We start from the raw sequence: 17,467 nt of genomic DNA, 5'->3' as shown, positions 1-17,467 counted from the left end.
TAATTTGAAATTAAAAAATAGAAGTTAAAATTTGAATAATTCAGTTCTTGATTTCACACTGATCGTGCAATTATTAAAGTGTAATTAGAATAACAATTTTCCGACGCGAATTTTTGCCCGTGAATTTGTAAGTATGTGGGGCAATGTGCGTCGTGTGCCATCGATGGTTACTTAAAAGGGTATTTTTAATGGTACGTCGACTGCGAGTGAAAATTCGTTTGGCAATTTCCTATTTCACCGGAGAAAACATGCGAATGTTCGCGAAGAGAAAGAAGAAGAAGAGGAAGAAGAAGAAAAGGAAGAAGAAGAAGGAAAAACTGTATCTTTGCTTACCGCGTTCCAGCCGACAATTGTTTCCGATGTAATTAGCAATCGACTGATAGTCGCCTGTACGCTCTTTATATTATACCTATACGGTCGTGTACAGTAGTTAGTGTGCTGATTGTTTTGTAAGATTTGTTTGTTTTCTTTTTTCTATACAATAAAATATTGCTTAATGTCTGCCGCCTATCTCAATCAAGTTTTCCGTGGTTAATCCTTACAAGCGTACGGAGATCGATAGGACTGTTGTTGCAATTGTTGTAAACGAGGTTCGTTTTGTCGAAAATAACAATAGTTTAGTTAGATATTTGATATCCATTATACGATTTTTATTTAACAATTTAATTTAACTTATGTACAATTATATATATAATACCTTAAATATTCGACAAACTGATGTCAACAACAATTAGGTTAGAATAATAGAGATCTGTTTATTATTCCTCGTCGCACCTCGAAAGTGAAAAGTGTTAACAGTTTGTCTCTTTGAATAATCAAGATATTACGTTCTAGGTATATATCGGAGATCCGGTGAAACTATACATATTCAGCCATCGATTTTACTCGACAGCTGACAGAAATAGTTTGGTACTGGAAAATAAAGGTTAGGCATCTTTCTTGTACGATAAAGGGCAATAATTCGTTAATAAATAGCTGAATAAATAAAATTAAAAAAAGAGAGAGAGAGAAATTATTTCAGGTTAGTTATATTCCTTTCCCGTGTTATCGTGTCGATTACATCGTCCACTATCTTCGAAGACAGACGTACGTTACGCTCGTTCATCGTGAAACTTGGTTTCCTGGTTGGATCGGTAAAGAATGCGGTAAACGATGACGCGTTAACCCATGATTCATTTTCGACTGATCATACCAGGTAGTCCAACTTGGCGTTTATATACTTATTCCCAATCAAAGTTGAAACAATGTCGGATATAATGGTTTGCTTAGTCGAGAGAACAACTTTATCAAATGACGTGACAAACGATTATGGCCAAAACTAGATACAACGAGTTGAATACGATTGTTTGACCGGTGTTGACGGGGGGGGTTATCGTCGATATTGAATTTTTACCACGTTGATTTGTTTCAGAGCTCGAATTCGTTCGCGTGAAATCCGTAACGGATTGTCCTTCGTGCGGGGATCTCTTCGATCTTTCGACCAGCGTCAGTCTAGTGTTCTTCGTCGTTCGTGGCATCGAGAGATCTGACAGGCGAGAATGATCTTCCAACGATCGTACCTCGCCGGGAATGGGGGGTGGTAGCTCCCCTTTGAACCGTCCGAATTGCGGCGTTCTGCTGAGAACGTCCGAGGAGAGCTTGCCCTTGGACTGTTCCTCCACGCCGGAAATGGATCTGACCAGGCTGGAATCCTTGAGCATTTTTCCATCGAAGGTTATCAACACGCCGGAGGAGGAGGAGGGAAAGGGCGGGGGCTCGTTGTTGGGAAAGGGGTTGGAAATCGGTGGCAGGTAATGAACGTTCATCCTGTCGGCGGCAGCTTCCATGTCGTCCGTTTCCGTTGCACGTGGTTTACCATTGGCGGACTTTTTCCTCGATTTCTTGACCACTGTAGCCACTGTGGGAACGGGCGGGGAAGGTATGAACACCGGCTCGAAGTTGTCCACCGTTGGTTTACGGTTCGAAGTTTCATCTTCCTCTTCCTCTTCCTCTTCCTCTTCCTCTTGCCCCGAACTTCTCTTCTGAGCCACGCTCTCAACGTTTCTGATGATAGGTTTAAACCCGCTCTCGATCACTATAGAATCCGGATCGAATCCCGTGTTTCTCGCAGGTTTTATAGGAGTCACGAAGATGTCGGGAGCGTCGAAGCTCGACGAAGCTTTAGTTTCGAGCTTGGCCCGCTCGATTTTCTTCAGCTTGGCTATCTGCAGCTCATCCTGGCTACCCTGCGAGGAGGGTAATCGCTCCGCCGTTCTCCTTGCCGTGTAAGAAGAGGAGGAGGAGGAGGAGGAGGAAGGGGGAGGTCTGTAGACGGTCTTCTTGCGTTCCATGAAGATCGATCTTGGCGGTAGGGCGAGGGTTGGCTGGGGCATCGTGTGGGCGGTCTGCAACATCGGTCGACGTGTCAACACCGGTCTCTTGACGAGCATCAGTTGATTCCTCTGGTCCGGTTGTTGGCTGTTGTATTGATAATGATCGCGGGGAAGGGGGGGCGGGTGATAAAGATGATGATAATTGGTGGCGTAATGGTGAGGCACGACCGGCCTCGAATACTGTGGGATCTGTGGGCTCGAGGTAACCGGATATACGTATTTCGTCCCGTGGCTCAGTGGTCGTGGATTATCTGCAACGAGGTTAGACAATTGCTGGTTAGAGGATTGTCGAAGGAGCTCTGGTTGGATCTCCATGATTTGATGTCGGCCAGGTGTATAGGAGGATGTCAGCCTCGTGGCTCCCATCGATTGTTCGCGATAGATCGGTGCGAGTTGTTGTTGTTGTTGTTGTTGTTGTTGTAGCAGTTGATGATGATTATAATGATGATTGTAATGATGATGATGATGGTGATTGTAATAATGCGGCTCCTTCACGCGTATCTCGTGACGCGTGGCCAGGCCTGGCGCGTTGTACGAAGCAGCTTTCGAGGCGAGAGACGGCTCCTCGTACGGCGACGGCGATGATTTCAAGCGCAGGTAATTGTTGTTGTTGTTGTTGTTGTTGTTGTTAGCGGTCGTTAGTAACTGCGTGTATGGTGTGCTTAGCTTGTCAGGGTTAGTCGCTTGATGATAAGAGTAACGAAGCCCGTGTTCACCAGGGGGATGATGATGATGATGATGATGAAGAAGAAGAGGAGGATGCTGCTGAAAGAAGTCCGCCGTTGGCGTTACCTTGCTTGCCTCGCGGATGCTCGGGCTGATCTCCAGATCCTCCCTCCCCCCTCCCTTCTTCGGATCCACGTAAATCTCGTGATTCTCGTTCCCGGCCGGTTCAACGTCGCAGCTGTCGTGAACGTTTATCTTCCAGCCCAGATAACGATGCGTGAAACACTGAGAACACTCGATTTGTTATAATCTGCCATCGGTGTATACATTTGATTCTTTCTGTTTCTTATTCACCTGATAGTACACGGTGTCGGGCGTGTCCTCGTCCGGGATCCATTCCACGATACCTGGCTCCCCGTGATCGCATTCCAGAGTGAGGGTACGTTGGTAAGCGCCGAACGAAGTGAAATCGTCGGCCAATGGTTGATTCTGATCGGGCAGCCAGTTGCATAGACGGCCGACACCCGTTGGTCGAACCACTCCGCGTTGACGTTTCACGCCAGCGAATATCTTCACTTTCTACAATTCGAACGATAAGGGAAGAAAGGGAGAGAAATCGTGGAATTTTTCGACGAGGCTCGACACGCGTCGATAACGGAATCTCACCTCTTTCTCCTCGGGTGTTTTGTGTTGGTAACCGCCGACAGGATCGTCGGTAATGTAGAAGGGGTGGTAACGAGCCGGGGTCTCAGGATTTTCTCCACCCTCCACCACGAACCTGTACTTCTTTCCACGAACCACGTTGATCTCGGGAATCAACAGGCCATTTATATACCACGAGATACCCCAGCCAACGTGACCTGAAACGATTCCTCGATTTCATCGAAGAGAAAAGAGAGAGAGAGAGAGAGAAAGAAAGGAAGAGACAGGAATGTCAATTATTTCGAATAAGAGGGAATATTCGCACCGGTGATGGCTGGATATCCGTGTTTCCCTCCGGTCGGCCCCATTTGGGCGTACAACACTCCGTCTTCCGGCTCGTTACACTGAATAGGCGGGATTTCCCATGCACCTGTCTTGGGGGCTGGCGCGGGGGTCGCAGGGGTTCGATACGGTCGCCTCGTAGTCGCGACCAGTTGCTGCTACGAGCAGTGGAGAGATGGCGAGTGTTTCAATTGCTCGATCGAGGGAGTATTTTATTATTTAACCCTTGTTAAGTAAAAATACCTGATCGGGCTTGTCGTCGTTCTGGTCCGTGAATATCTGGGAGGGTTCGTGGTCCGGGACGGGACAATTCCAGATCGGTGGCCTACCGAAATCGATGAATCGGTCCGTTTTCAGATAGTCGGAGTGAAAGCTGACCTCTTGCCTCTCGTTCAACGGGCCGACGGCCCAGATGATCGGCTGGGACCGGTTCGTCAGGATTTGATGGTCCAGCTCGTCGTTCGTCTTCAACGGCCTCTGATACGTGACAATGCTGTATCCGTCGACCAGCGCCGCGTTCAACAATCGGATGGAATTCGTGTTCTCCTGGAAAATCCGGCGCAAATTCAATGTAAATTTAGAGAATTCGATCATCTTCGATCCTCTTAAGAGGAGAGGGGCATTGGAAGGAAGTAGCGAAAGTGATTAAACCTGTATGCGAGTGTCGGGGCAGCTGCCACGTCCTCCGGAACACTGGGATTTCGCGTCCAAGAAGTAATCGACGGCGTAGCCTTGAAGGGTTTGCTTGTCGACCCAGGCCACCACCGCGTCCCCGCCGACCATCGAGCTTCTTTCTGGATCCGCTGATAATCCGAACGCCATATACTGTCCGTCGTCTAATCGTAACACAGACACGCATTATTATTATTATTATTACGCGTAAATTCTTCTCGTGATTTTAATCAAGGCAAGATCGTAATTTTCGATTTGGTTAGAGAATCCGAGGGTAAAGAGGGCGTTTCTCGATCTCTTGATCATAATTTTCGAGGAAAAAAGGGGATTTGTTTTGCGCGAAGGATTCGAAAAATTCAAGAATGATCTCGTAAGTTCTTCTCTTTACTTTAAAAAAAGTGATCTTCGATTTGATTCAAGATTCAGAATTCGAGAGTAAAGAGGGCATTTGTCGATCTCTTGATTTAAAGTAATGGTAATTTTCGAGGGAATTCGAGGGAAAAGGGATTCCTTTTGCGCGAAGGATTCGAAAAATTCGAGAATGATTTCATAAGTTCTTCTCTTTATTTTAACTAAGATAATTGTAATCTTCGATTTGATTCGAGATTCAGAATCGGAGGGAAAAGAAGGCGTTTCGCGTTTTTCTCGATCTCTTGATTTAAGGTAATCGTAATTTTCGAAGGAATTCGAGGGATTTGTTTTATACAAAAGATTCGAAAAATTCGAAAATGATCTCGTAAGTTCTTCTCTTTACTTTAAAAAAAGTGATCTTCGATTTAATTCGAGATTCAGAATTGTAGAGAAAAGAGGACGTTTCGCGTTTTTCTCGATCTCTTGATTTAAGGTAATTTTCGAGAGAATTCGAGGGATTCGTTTTGCGCGAAGGATTCGAAAAATTCGAGAATAATCTCATAATTTCTTCTTTTTACTTTAAAAAAAAGTGATCTTCGATTTGATTCGAGATTCAGAATTGTAGAGAAAAGAGGACGTTTCGCGTTTTTCTCGATCTCTTGATTTGACGGTAATTTTCGAAGGAATTCGAGGGAAAAATTCATTTTTTCTTTCACACGGAGGGTAAAGATTCGAACGCGTGAAGGTCTGTCGCGTTGCAAAAGTGAAATATATACACACACGTATTATCCGTGGAACGGAAACGCGGTGGGCGGGTGAAAACGAAGACGGGGTGAGGGGTGAGTATTGTTAATTAAAAGTTGGGGCCGGATCTTGGGGTTGGCGGTCGCGGCCACGTATAAATTCACACCGCTTTCAATAAATGCGATAGAAGTTTTGTCCTTTTGTGGGCGACGAGCACGCGGACAGCGCGGAAATATAGTATACATATATACATATATACATATATATATATATATATATATATACTCACCAAGTTTTCCAACGAGTTGGGCGACTATGCTGTCTCCGGCCACGGCCCATCGCACCTCGAAAGCCAGCCTGTCCTCCAGAACTTCGCAATTCAGTTTCGACTGAAATCAAACGACAAACCGTTTACCATCCGTTCGTAACAGGAACGATTCGATTTCTTCATACGTATCACGTATCAACGTGACGATCGATCTCGTTCCTTATTCTCGCGTAAGAGAAATAAAAAAACAGATTAAGATGAATAAGAGCGAAGAAGTCTCGAGGTAAGATAAGAAACTCGTTTGATTGTCAAGAAAGTAATACGTTTATTCGCATTAATTTCGGGTAAAAACGTACAAAAAAAAATTGATAGAAAACGATAACGTTATCTGTGCACATGTAAACGTATATATGTATATACGTATACATATATATATAATCTGTATGTCGGTAAATAGATACTCGATATTGCGCGAAGCATTCTGTTAGAAAGTGACTGGCCTAGGTTGGAAGGGGATTTCTTCGACTTTATTTCCAAGCCCTCCGTCTCTTGGAAGAATAACGTGCGCCTTCTTTCGACAAATATATATATATATATATATATATATATATATATATATATATATAATTAACCCTTGTATCACAGTCGAATAACCATCGTTCTCACGCTTTTACGAGTTTACAAAAGACATCATTTTACATCTCCTCTTTCTTTTTTCTTGCTTACATCTAAAATAAACGATATATATATATATATATATATATACATATAGTTCGAAACTTACATTAAGTACAATACAATATCATTCAACTTGCTCTTACAATTCGCTCCAATACTTTTCTCGTTCTCGCGTGGCGGTGTACGCAAAATGTGGCTGCGGGTTTCGAAGGAACGAAAGGGTTGGCAAGGTACTCTCGTCACGATAACGTTGCACGCATACTCGAAATCTCGATGATGTTTTCTTCCTACCGCGTTTTCCACCACGTCTACGCGATGTTCGCACCAGAGCGCACGCAGATGAGCTCGAGAGACACAAACCGATATCCAAGCGTCACTAATATCGACAGCATGTTTCATACGAGCTCGGGGAGGAGGAGAGACAGAAAGAGAAAGACAGAGAGAGAGAGACGGCAAAGCTGAATTACGGCAACTCGTGTATTGTTCGACGGGGGAATGTGTCACATCCACCCCCACGGTGGCAAGATCGTACGTACGTGCTCTTGGAATAATAGAATTCTAAAGAGGATTCGAGAGATTAAAGGCGTGATACGTATACGTATGTATATATGTTTGTGTGTATATCCGCCTGCACACGTTCGTTTTATTTTTAATCGACCGAAACGAAAAAAATTTCCCTCTCGAGCAACGAAATGCGAGATCGATCCGCGTTAACCGCGCGGACACCTGTTTTTTTCCATTTTCAAAAAAAAAAAAAGTTGCCCAAAAATTACTGTCGAAAAAAAAAAAGAAAAAGCGTGTATCCGCAAATTGCATCCTCCACTAAGGATACGAGTGGAAAGTATAGAAACAACCAACTACAGTTTGCTCAACGTTCGAAGATTCTCTCTGAACAGGTGGCACGGTGTTAAATAAATAACGAGGAGGGGAAGATCGAAGCGATCGCCTCTCCACCTACCCCGCCCCAACTCTCGCGCCTCCGAAACTTACAAAGTGGATGGGTACGCGTGGAACTTTACGAACGAGCCTCGGGCTAATATCGTCGCAGCGGCGCCACCTGAGGTTTCCACGCTCGGCTCACCAGAACGAATGATCGTTAGTTGAACGCGACCGGCTCGCACAACTTGTAACGCCAATTTGTCGAGACGAGAGTTTGACCGAGTTCCACGCCCGCCTCGCTAAAAGTCTTCCAAACCCTTCTTTTTCTTTCTCTCTCTCGAGATTTTAAAATAAGACAGTTGGACGATTACTGTCGAGATTACCGAGGAGTATCGGATCGTGTTTTTCTCTTTGAATTTGTGGAAACTTTGAATATCGCACAAACGTGGTATCTAAACACTGTTACTTAAAGAACTGTCTACTATAGGACTGTACATATTACTTTGATCCTTGAACGAATGGTTAACCGTGATCGTTCCAAGAGTGTTTCAAACTAAGTATTTTATCGCGAAGAATGCACACTGAGAGGGATTTAGAAGGAGCAATTATCGTTCAGATCTGGAAAGCTACTGACACGTTTAAGAAACCCAATCATAAATTATTGCTACTATAACTACTCGATACTGTTTTTTCCCCTCTCGTTCCTCTCCTTAATCCCTTAATAACGAAGAAACAGCGAGCGACGAAGAAGAAGAAGAAGAACCAGAAGAAGAAAAAGAGGGGATCTCGGACGAGTTACTCAATACCGAACGAAGGAATCGACTCTTCTGTCCCCTTGAAACCGTAACAGCCTCGCGTACGAATTGGGGCGCGGCTCGTCGGCTACGCGCGAGATCTTTTCTACGGATAGCGACGGAGAGGGAGCTCGATCGTCGTCCCCCGATTTCTCTTGATACGCCGTGGCGTCGTCTAGACTCGCCGAGTCGTCGTCGCCGTACTCGTGGGCAATTTGGGCCGTGGTTCCGGGCTGCGGCGGGTAAAAGGCGGATTGGCGAAGGCGGTGAGGTTCCTGGGTCTGCAAGCTGTTCGCTATTCTATAGTCGGCAACGGGCTGGGCCAGTCGGAGCGAGGGATCCTCTCGGCGGAGGGTCGGCCGGTAGGTTGTCGGTCGTTGGAATTGCTGGTGGGCGAGCAACGCGAAGGAGGGAGGAGGAGGCGACGACGGCGACGACGGCGACGACGGCGACGACGATGGAGTGGACGGGTTTACCAGACCGAGCGTCTGTCCCTGCCCTCCGCGGTGCACGTTCTGCAACACAAGGACAGAGACAGGATGTTATGCACAGAGTGTGATTGGAGATCGTGCGCCTCCACCACGATTACGTTCGCGATCAACGAGGATATCTCGCACAGGTGCTCGATTCTTACGTGGAGGGAAGCTCGAAATCCGTAAATCGGCGAGCGCGTTATCCGCTGACATCCACTCAAATATTGACGGAGACAAATTCACCACCGGTGGAACAATACACCTCTCTATTGATTGCTCCTACGCGAAAAGCTCGTTTGTTTCCGCGCGTTCGATCGCGTTTACACATCGATACTATAATACTATATATATATATATATACACATATGTATACGGAAAAGGAGGATAAGGAACAAAGGAGGCCGCTCTCAGTCACGTGGTGGAAATCGAAGGGGAAAGACGACGTTGACAATTCTCAAAATGTTGGAAAGGAATCCGATCCGAATCGGAGGCAAAAAGGCTCACGAAACATTTGGAAATGGAAAAGTGGCGGATTGAAATATGAAATTAAACTAGGAAGGCGTTCGATCGAGAGAGTAACGTGACACAAAGGTTAAACGCGAATGTAAATCGATCTAGGAGGGAGGGGGAGGAGGACGAAAGTCTGTTGAAAATCCCTTTCCACCTTCAGCCAGCTCGTGAACGTGATTGGCATTCGCAGTTTGTACAACGCTGTGCTCGTTCGAAAAAAAAAAAAAGAAAAAAGAAAAAAGAAACGAGGCGGAAAATCGCGCGACCGAGTCTCGCGATTTTTGAAAAAAAAATTCCTCGATCCAGATGGAATCGATTCGACTCGCGTTATAATTAAACTCGATGATTGAACACAGGGGCGAGCTCGATTGGCGGTTTAATAAATGATCCAGATAAGCAGGCGGTCTCTCCTCCCTCTTGTTGCGTCGTGCGGACGTACTACAAGAAGCCTTTCCAGCTTACCTGCGGCGAGACCCCGAGCATCTTGAGGGACGGTGGCACGTTAAGACCCTGTGGAATTTGCACGTGGCCGAAGTCGACGGCGAACGCCTCGCACCAGACGCCGAAGTGGCCGATCTGGTGGATCGTTACGTCCCCGGGCAACGTGAGCACTATGGCTTTGCGATCGTATCGGCGGAGCGGTTGCTCCTTTCCATTCTCGTCGGGCACGCGGATACCTTGCGGTGATGGCGTCGGTCCAGCACCGACCCAAAATTTCGCATCTGCCGAAATCCGAGGGGAAGCAACGAATATATATTTATAAAGTATGTAGATAGCATTTATTATACAATTTTTCGAAAGAATTGAATCGATTTTTCTTTTTCTCACTTACCAGGCGCCTCGCCGTCGTAGCTGAAACTTGGTATCAACAGGGTTTGGGCGTCGACGACCACGATCGGCTCGGAGCTGACCCCGTGCACTCCGTTCAGGGCGGCCAATTTTTGCGGCTTCGGATAGTCGAATCCCCTTGGTATTCTCACGTCCCCGAAATTCACCTGAGAATCAAACGTTTCGTTTGTCAATGATAAAATACTCAAGTTCGACTTTTAACAAAGTTTGACAAAGTAAGACGGATGGCTTGTATTTCGATTCCCTTTTTTTTAGATTCCGCGGGGAAGCAGAAACAGATTTCGTTTTACGCGGTTTCCAAACCCGTCCCGCTTAATCGAAAGCCTCGGCTTCCTGATCGAGCTTTATCATTCCGAGTGCGTGTTACGAGGGTGTATCTGGTGTCCGACATCGCGGCGCGGAATAAATTTTCGTCGCGTTGGCAATATCGGGGACGTAAATCGGCGATCCGCGCCGGACTGCTAGCGGATAAGCGATTTCGTCGAGTATCGTATCTTTTTTTTACCTAAAACTTTTTCCCTCCTCGATTTGGAATTCGTAGCTGTTTTCCAAGTTAATTAGATTTTCTTCCTTCTTTTTTTAAATATAAAGTTCGTTAAATGAAAAACACGCGATTTTTATTCTGCTTTTTTTGAAATTTTCGAGATCAGAGCATGTTTTCGAGATTCAACTCCTTGAAAGCTGAATTGTACAAAGACTTATGAAGCTTGAAAACTTGAGGATTGAACTTCAACTTGGAGAGGATGTTGGAGAGGATTGAAGCAAATAAATTTACTTAATTGTAAGCTTTAAGAGTTGAATCTTCAAGATGCATGGCGAACAGTGTATCTCGAATATTCGAATTCTTTTAAATAAAAAAGACATTGACGGTTTTGATGGAATAAAATCATTCTCTCTCTTTCGATTCTAATTTGAAAAAGTAAGTCCGTCGAGTGGAATAAATTTATACAAAAAACTTATCCATTCCAAAAATTTTTTTTTCAAACGATTTCATTTTCATGAATTCTCAGGAAGAAGACCATCTTTCGTAGATCTTTCGCCTATCCTTGAATCGAATTCCAAATCCAAAGAAAAAAAGAAAAGAATTCCATTATTTCGATAATTGCCTCGACCCACTCGATCCCCGAATCGAAATTTTCAAATTCGAGTAGGCGTTGGCCGAGTGGTCGATCACTTTCCATCCACGGAGAGGCGCCGTGGATGAGGAACGAGCGTGAAAGTTGCGAGGAAACCGAGGATACCGGTTTCTGTGCCGCGCGAGAATGGGAATCGAAGGTCACGAGCGCGACGCCGCGCTCTTTCTTCTTACTCACGGAGAATTCGTCGCACCAAACGGCGAACCACTTGATGTTGGCCATCGTCTTCCCGTCCGGCAACGTGAGCGTGATGTCCTTCCTTCGATACCGCTTCAACGTGTCCGATCTATCGCAGAAATCGAATAACAGTTTCTCTTTTTTATCCAAGGAATTTTGGAAATCCGTCGAAGAGAGAAAAGCAAGTGAAGGAGTTACGGATCGTTTATTACGAAAACGGTGCGAGTTTGTTACGAATTAATTGGATCAACGACGAGATTGTTTCTTCTCGAATATTTCCATCCGAATCATATTTTTAAACCGTATCTATAAATCGCTTTGGACTCGCACCACTTTTCGAAACAAACGAATTTTCAATCATGATGAATATCAATTTCTAAAAAGAAAGAAAAAGAAATCGACACGATATCGAAGATGGGAAAATGATGATAAGGAGAAAAAGAGAATGTAATTATAAACACGCGAACAGCACTCACGATCCGCTCTCGTCCCGAAGTCTGATTCCATTCCCATTGGGGCTCTTGGACGTGCCGACGTAAAAGTAGGCGGCTGAAAAGAGATGTAATTGTGATTGGCGATCGAGGCGCAGTTTACATCGCTTATTAAATTACTTAATAATCCCGAACGCCCTCCTCCTCCGTTAAATAATTAATTATGATTTTTCGTTCTCGTTCGGTTTATGGATCGTTTTTTAACGCGCGACCTTCGCCGTAGCGTACGCTTTCGATTTCACGGTGCCCGCCACTGTGCAGAAAAGTGAGAGTGGAGAACGAGTCGAAAGGGATACGTGGTAAGTACCTTTTACGGACTGATGATTAACTTCGCTTTAAGGCCGGCCTTGGATCGTCTAACGCGTTCCACACCGTTGATGCGCTCCTTTACCCCGTATCTCGAGTCAGCTCCAATTATCTCCTATTACCAGTCTCTCTCTTTGAATAAAAATATTTCTCCACCGAATAATCTTGCAAAATTTATTTATCGTTTCAAATTCTCTGTTCCAGTTCTGGATCCAATTGTAAATTAAATCGAGAGAGAATAGCAAAATCTTTAATCACGGATAAACCGATCGAGGAACCAAATGAGAAACGAATAGGAATTCGCTGATTCAGAAACAGAAGATTCGCGATAAACGCGAGTAGCTGCTCGAAAGCGCGCGCCCCGTTATTTTTGCCGAGGAGGAGGAGGGCGACGCGGCAGCGCGTTTGATCGACGCGCGTGCACCGTGAAACGGTAAAGTTGGCGCGCTTCTTGCTCATACGAACTTGGTGCCTCGCCGTCGTACGTGAAGTCCTTGATGAACAGAGTTCGCCCGTCCACCGCGTAAACTTCGCCGCTCACCCCGTGATGAAGTTCCGACAGCTTGCCAATAAGCTTGCCGTAATAAGCCGCGCCGCATATCTCTGTAAACAAAATCGAGTTTAATTAATTAGCCCGGATCAATGGGTAAGCCCGGCCCCTGGATAGAGACCCCGGTTAACGGGAATATAATTTAAAAGGGAGACCTCCTCTCCCTCCAACTTTTTAAGCCCTCTTTATACACCTGGATTTACCTTATCGCGAGTAACGAGCGAGGGGTATATAATTCTCGAAGGAGAAGGGAGGAGCGAGTCGAGGGATAATAATAATTCCAACTCCGTCCGCGATTCCATCCATGATCGACGAGCACCGTCCATGATCGATCGATCGCCGAGGGTATGCAAAACCGAGTTCCTCGGATGCTGTTGGATGGGCAGCGGTGGCGGAGGAGATCGTGTCGCGGAATGTCAGTCATGCCTGTCTCTCTCTCTCCCTCTGCCATTTTCGACGTCTAAGATGCCTCCACCATCGAAGGATGGATCATTTTCATCGCGGATATTGGCGATTCTTTCTCTCCAAAGAAAGAAGGACGCACCGTTTCCTCCTAATTCGAATCGAATAAACGAAAGGTCTGCGCGGGAGGGAAAGGGAAGGGGACGCGGAATCAGGGTTAACACTCGCAATAAACATGGCATGGCGCGGCTCGAACGTTATATCGAACGTCAAGGCCAATCCCACAGTCGTGGACCGTTCGTTCGTTAGATGCTAACGAATCCGTGGAAAACCGGTCCAACCGATCGATCCTTCCATTCGAACGCCACCGCTCTAAACCCTTCGATCGAGCCGCCTACCGTTACCTACCGTTACAAACCACTCACCGTCCCGGACAGGATATCGCCCGTCCCGCGGAGATTGACGCGCGCTCGGGCATAAATCGTGCGGTGGATCGCACGCGTCCATCCACCTTCTTGTCGTTCCGTTTCCATACATACATTCCTTCCTGATTCCTGATTCCCGCGAGATAATCGACGGGGGAAAAAAAATTAAAAACGCGCCCAGTGCGACGCGATGCCGTTAACCGCTGGTAATTGGTGATGTAACGTATGGAGGGAATATACGGTCGTCGATACGATTTCCATCCATTACCATTCGTTCAGGTATCCGATAATTGAACGGAAATATTGTAAAACGCGCGCTCTCCTCTCGGTTGGCATTGGCGGCCGATTTATGCGCACGCCTTATGTTTAGATGCCGAGTAGAATTTTCCATTCGTTCCACGGATGGCGGAGAAGATTTTTTTTCCTTTAAATCCGGCCAAGGAAAATCGTTGCGAACCGTTGGGATGTGGATGCCGGGTAACGGGTCAAACTATATATTCGAGGAATTCGTTCGAACGGAACGTGGCTATTGTCTCCATTACTTGTTCAATATTCGTTCACGCGTGTAGGAACATTTATTTACTTATTAATTCTCGAGAATTCCCTTCAAAGAAAGGAGAAGTTTAAGGCTTAACCCTCGAAGTCTTCGAATCTTTTAAGGTATCCTTGGAAATTTATATCCTTGCGCGAAAACATCGGGGGATCCTTTTTCGATTTCGAAACGTAGGAACGAGGATGGTAATATTATCAAAATCTGTTCGATGGATAGGATGAATGGCTGGCACAGACTTCGATATCAATCGCTAATGAGAAACCGAAGCGTCAAAGCAGTGTCGCTTTCGAGCTTTGAGAGGATGCATTATGTCGTTCCAGCCGCGAGCCATTAGCGCGTAATTATTGTCGCGGTAACGACACGGTGGGAACGTGATTAAATTATTATATATACGTGCGCGTTCCGTGATTCGTCCATATTCGGCGGAACGATAAAAATGGACGAGCGAGGGGAGGGGGGAAAAAAAAGAAAAAGGGTGCATGCAAAGATCACGTTCGAAGAGCGATACGTAAGCGTCTGTCTGATAGGCGCGAAAAATTGGGTCAACGAGGTTTGGTTTGAAATAGGAGAGAAAGAAAGAAAGAGAAAAAAGAGAGGGAGGAGACGAGGGACAGGAGAGATACATATCTGATCTTTGACATTTTCATACGAAAGAGAAAGCAGGAGTAAAACGTAATTGGCTGCCTCTGCATAACGCTACTCCAATGTCGCAACGCGCTAGATTCGCGGCAATATAGAGAGAGAAACGAGGTGTTTCGGAAGCATTTGGCAAAACCTCAACGAGCGATCGACTTTTTCTATTCTTTTGTCTCCCTCTCTCTCGTGATTTTACTTTAAATAATAATTAAAAAGAGCAAACGATTAAAGATTTGGAAAATTTCTAAATGGACGACTAAGAATTGTTAAACGAGTTAAACGATCTAGATTTAAAAAAGGAAAGGATTTAATTTTTTACGAATCGGGATAGCTGGAGATAATCGGCATATTAGGACACTGGAATAATATCGATTGAACCGAAACTGACATGGATATACATATACATATATCAAATGTCCTAATAACTGTCATCTTAGCCACCGTTAATTAAGTTAATCATTTAGACAATCGGTTAGACAAGCGAGCAAAATAATTGTCACGATTATCTCATTTTCCTTTCCCGATAAATCCCATCTATTTCCCCGATTTAATCGAATCCAGCCAAGAATAATAGATACAACTATCTCGTACGTTCCACGAGAAATTCCTCCCTCGTTTATTTTCCTTCTCTTCTCGCGCCCGGCTCGAGCAGCATCGCGCCCTCGGGTTGCGGCCCGATCGGAATCCCGATACCGGGTTGTCACGATCGGTTCACCCCGGGATTAAACTCGAGAATCCGCCTTCCTCTCGTTCCTCCCCACGATAAATCGAAACTTTGGATTTGCAATTTGTAAACGACGAACGGAACACGCGGAATTCGATCGAGCGGCCCTCGAATTTTTCCTTCAACCGGATCTCGATCGAAGATCCCTTGACCCTGGTGATCGAGAAAAGAAGCAAAGAGGGAGAAAGATATTTACAGAATCCGGTGTAATAAGATATCCTCTGGTTTAACTGTTTTTATTTCTAATTCGATTCGAATTCGAGGAGGAGACAGATAAAGTAAAGAAGAAACCGAGAGAGGTGAACTAGATATCGCGGACACTTTCGCGGGGGGAGAAGGATTTCATCGCGAAATCGTTGTCGACCGCATTTTTTTCCCTTCCTTCCTTCCTTCCTTCCTTCCTTCTTTCTCTCCAATCTCTTTCTCCTCTCGAGCAAGGAGGAAAAGCGTGGAACGCGAAAGTCACGCAGATCCCGCGAAACAGACCGGCAAATCGAGAGGCCGATCTAAAACATTGCGACTTTAAACGTATCCTCTGGCGTCGAATAATAATAATTTTAACGCGTTTCGTTCGATTGAGATTGAGACGCGACTATGCGCATTTATCGATCATCCTCCAATTTAACCTCGAGTTAAAAACGAGAGAAAGAATTCTCGTTGACCGTTACGATTAACTTCGATCCTTCCAAGGATAACGAGACGTAATACGAATAATGGAAGACACACCCTGTCGATTAAAAATTCGAACGGATCATTTCACTAGGATCTAGGATTCCAACTTGCAGCTTTTATTCCCACGCGATGGCGGATAATTTCATTTGATTCGACAACGGTATCGTAACCATCCACGATTTCCACAACCTCTTCCTCTCAACGAGGGAGGAGGAGAGGGTTACTCGAGCGGCAACTTGGTTTCCTCGAAGGGGATGAAAACAAGCGAAAGCCTGGATTTTTCCACGATTTTGCAAAGACAGAGAGATTGGATTCCTTCCAGGCACATCCGTTGCTAAATTATACGCTTCCTGGGGAAACGATTATTCGAGCCGCCAACTTTCGTAATAACGTATCATGCGAATGTTCCGAATACCGTGGTAAGTGGACGGAGTGGATTTCCCTGGATTCGAACAACAACAACAACAACAACAACAACGATTTATCGATGATTTTGGGAGGGAGGAGGAGGAATTTTACCAGGAGAGGAATTCTCGACACCGGATGGTAGGCAAAAATCACTTGGGGAGGGGGAAGGTTGGTGGTTTCAGTTCAGGAATTATTGAAACTCACGTGTCGCCAGAAGAAGGTAAACAGCCGCGACTAGACCGATAGATGAGAGCCGAGTCGTGGACGATGTGGGTGATTGTGTCGTCATGGCGTCTTCGTGGTTACTGCCGTCGAAAGTGGCCGTCGTTGATCCAGGTAGCTTTGTCGATCCCACTACCCGATCCCCGGCTCGCCTTGCCACGCCGCTCCCTCGCTCTCCGTCCTCTCTTTCTCTCTTTCTCTCTCTCTCCTCGCTGCCCACCTCCTCGCCCCCCTCCCCCCCTTCTGCTCTGTTTGCTCCCTCGAATCAGTCATTTCGCCTTGCTTTTCCCTCTTTCATCCACGACGCCCGACATGTTGCGTTGTTTTCGTCTCCCCCTTTCTTGCACGAGGAATATATCCTATCCTTCGGCCGATCCTTCCTCTCCTTGTGGAAGGGAGGCAGAGGCTGGAAACATTTCTCTCCGTTATTTCATCCTTTTTTTCCTCTCCTCTTCTCGATTTTCTTCTTCTTCGATTATTCGAATTCGAGCTTTTTCCGGACGAATCGTTTGTCTGGGAAAAAAA

At 45.6% G+C, this 17,467-nt stretch overlaps 1 protein-coding gene across 5 annotated transcripts; it reads right to left on the bottom strand.

The window, feature by feature from the left end:
• Positions 1 to 626: 626 nt before the first annotated feature.
• Positions 627 to 17,265, bottom strand: LOC100577783 (protein Skeletor, isoforms B/C). Of its 5 annotated transcripts, none has more exons than XM_026445319.1 (14): positions 16,925 to 17,265; positions 12,816 to 12,953; positions 12,030 to 12,102; positions 11,554 to 11,662; positions 10,224 to 10,386; positions 9,854 to 10,113; positions 6,079 to 6,178; positions 4,674 to 4,858; positions 4,266 to 4,568; positions 4,006 to 4,180; positions 3,705 to 3,898; positions 3,393 to 3,617; positions 3,165 to 3,323; positions 627 to 2,384 (listed from the first exon to the last, which is right to left on the bottom strand). In XM_026445319.1, exons 1-14 carry the CDS (start codon positions 17,007 to 17,009, stop codon positions 1,287 to 1,289), a joined length of 3,267 nt encoding a protein of 1,088 aa, XP_026301104.1. In that variant the 5' UTR covers positions 17,010 to 17,265; the 3' UTR covers positions 627 to 1,286. The 5 variants fall into 5 exon arrangements, with proteins under 5 accessions (XP_026301104.1, XP_006563531.2, XP_006563532.2 ...); XM_016916550.2 differs by lacking the exon at positions 627 to 2,384 and adding an exon at positions 2,460 to 2,623; XM_006563468.3 differs by having other exon boundaries at positions 627 to 3,323.
• Between the last annotated feature and the right edge of the window lie 202 nt (positions 17,266 to 17,467).

The sequence above is a fragment of the Apis mellifera genome, linkage group LG15 (genome assembly GCF_003254395.2).
Source record: "Apis mellifera strain DH4 linkage group LG15, Amel_HAv3.1, whole genome shotgun sequence".
Lineage (NCBI taxonomy): Eukaryota > Metazoa > Arthropoda > Insecta > Hymenoptera > Apidae > Apis > Apis mellifera.
This window is presented reverse-complemented; position numbering and strand designations above follow the sequence as displayed.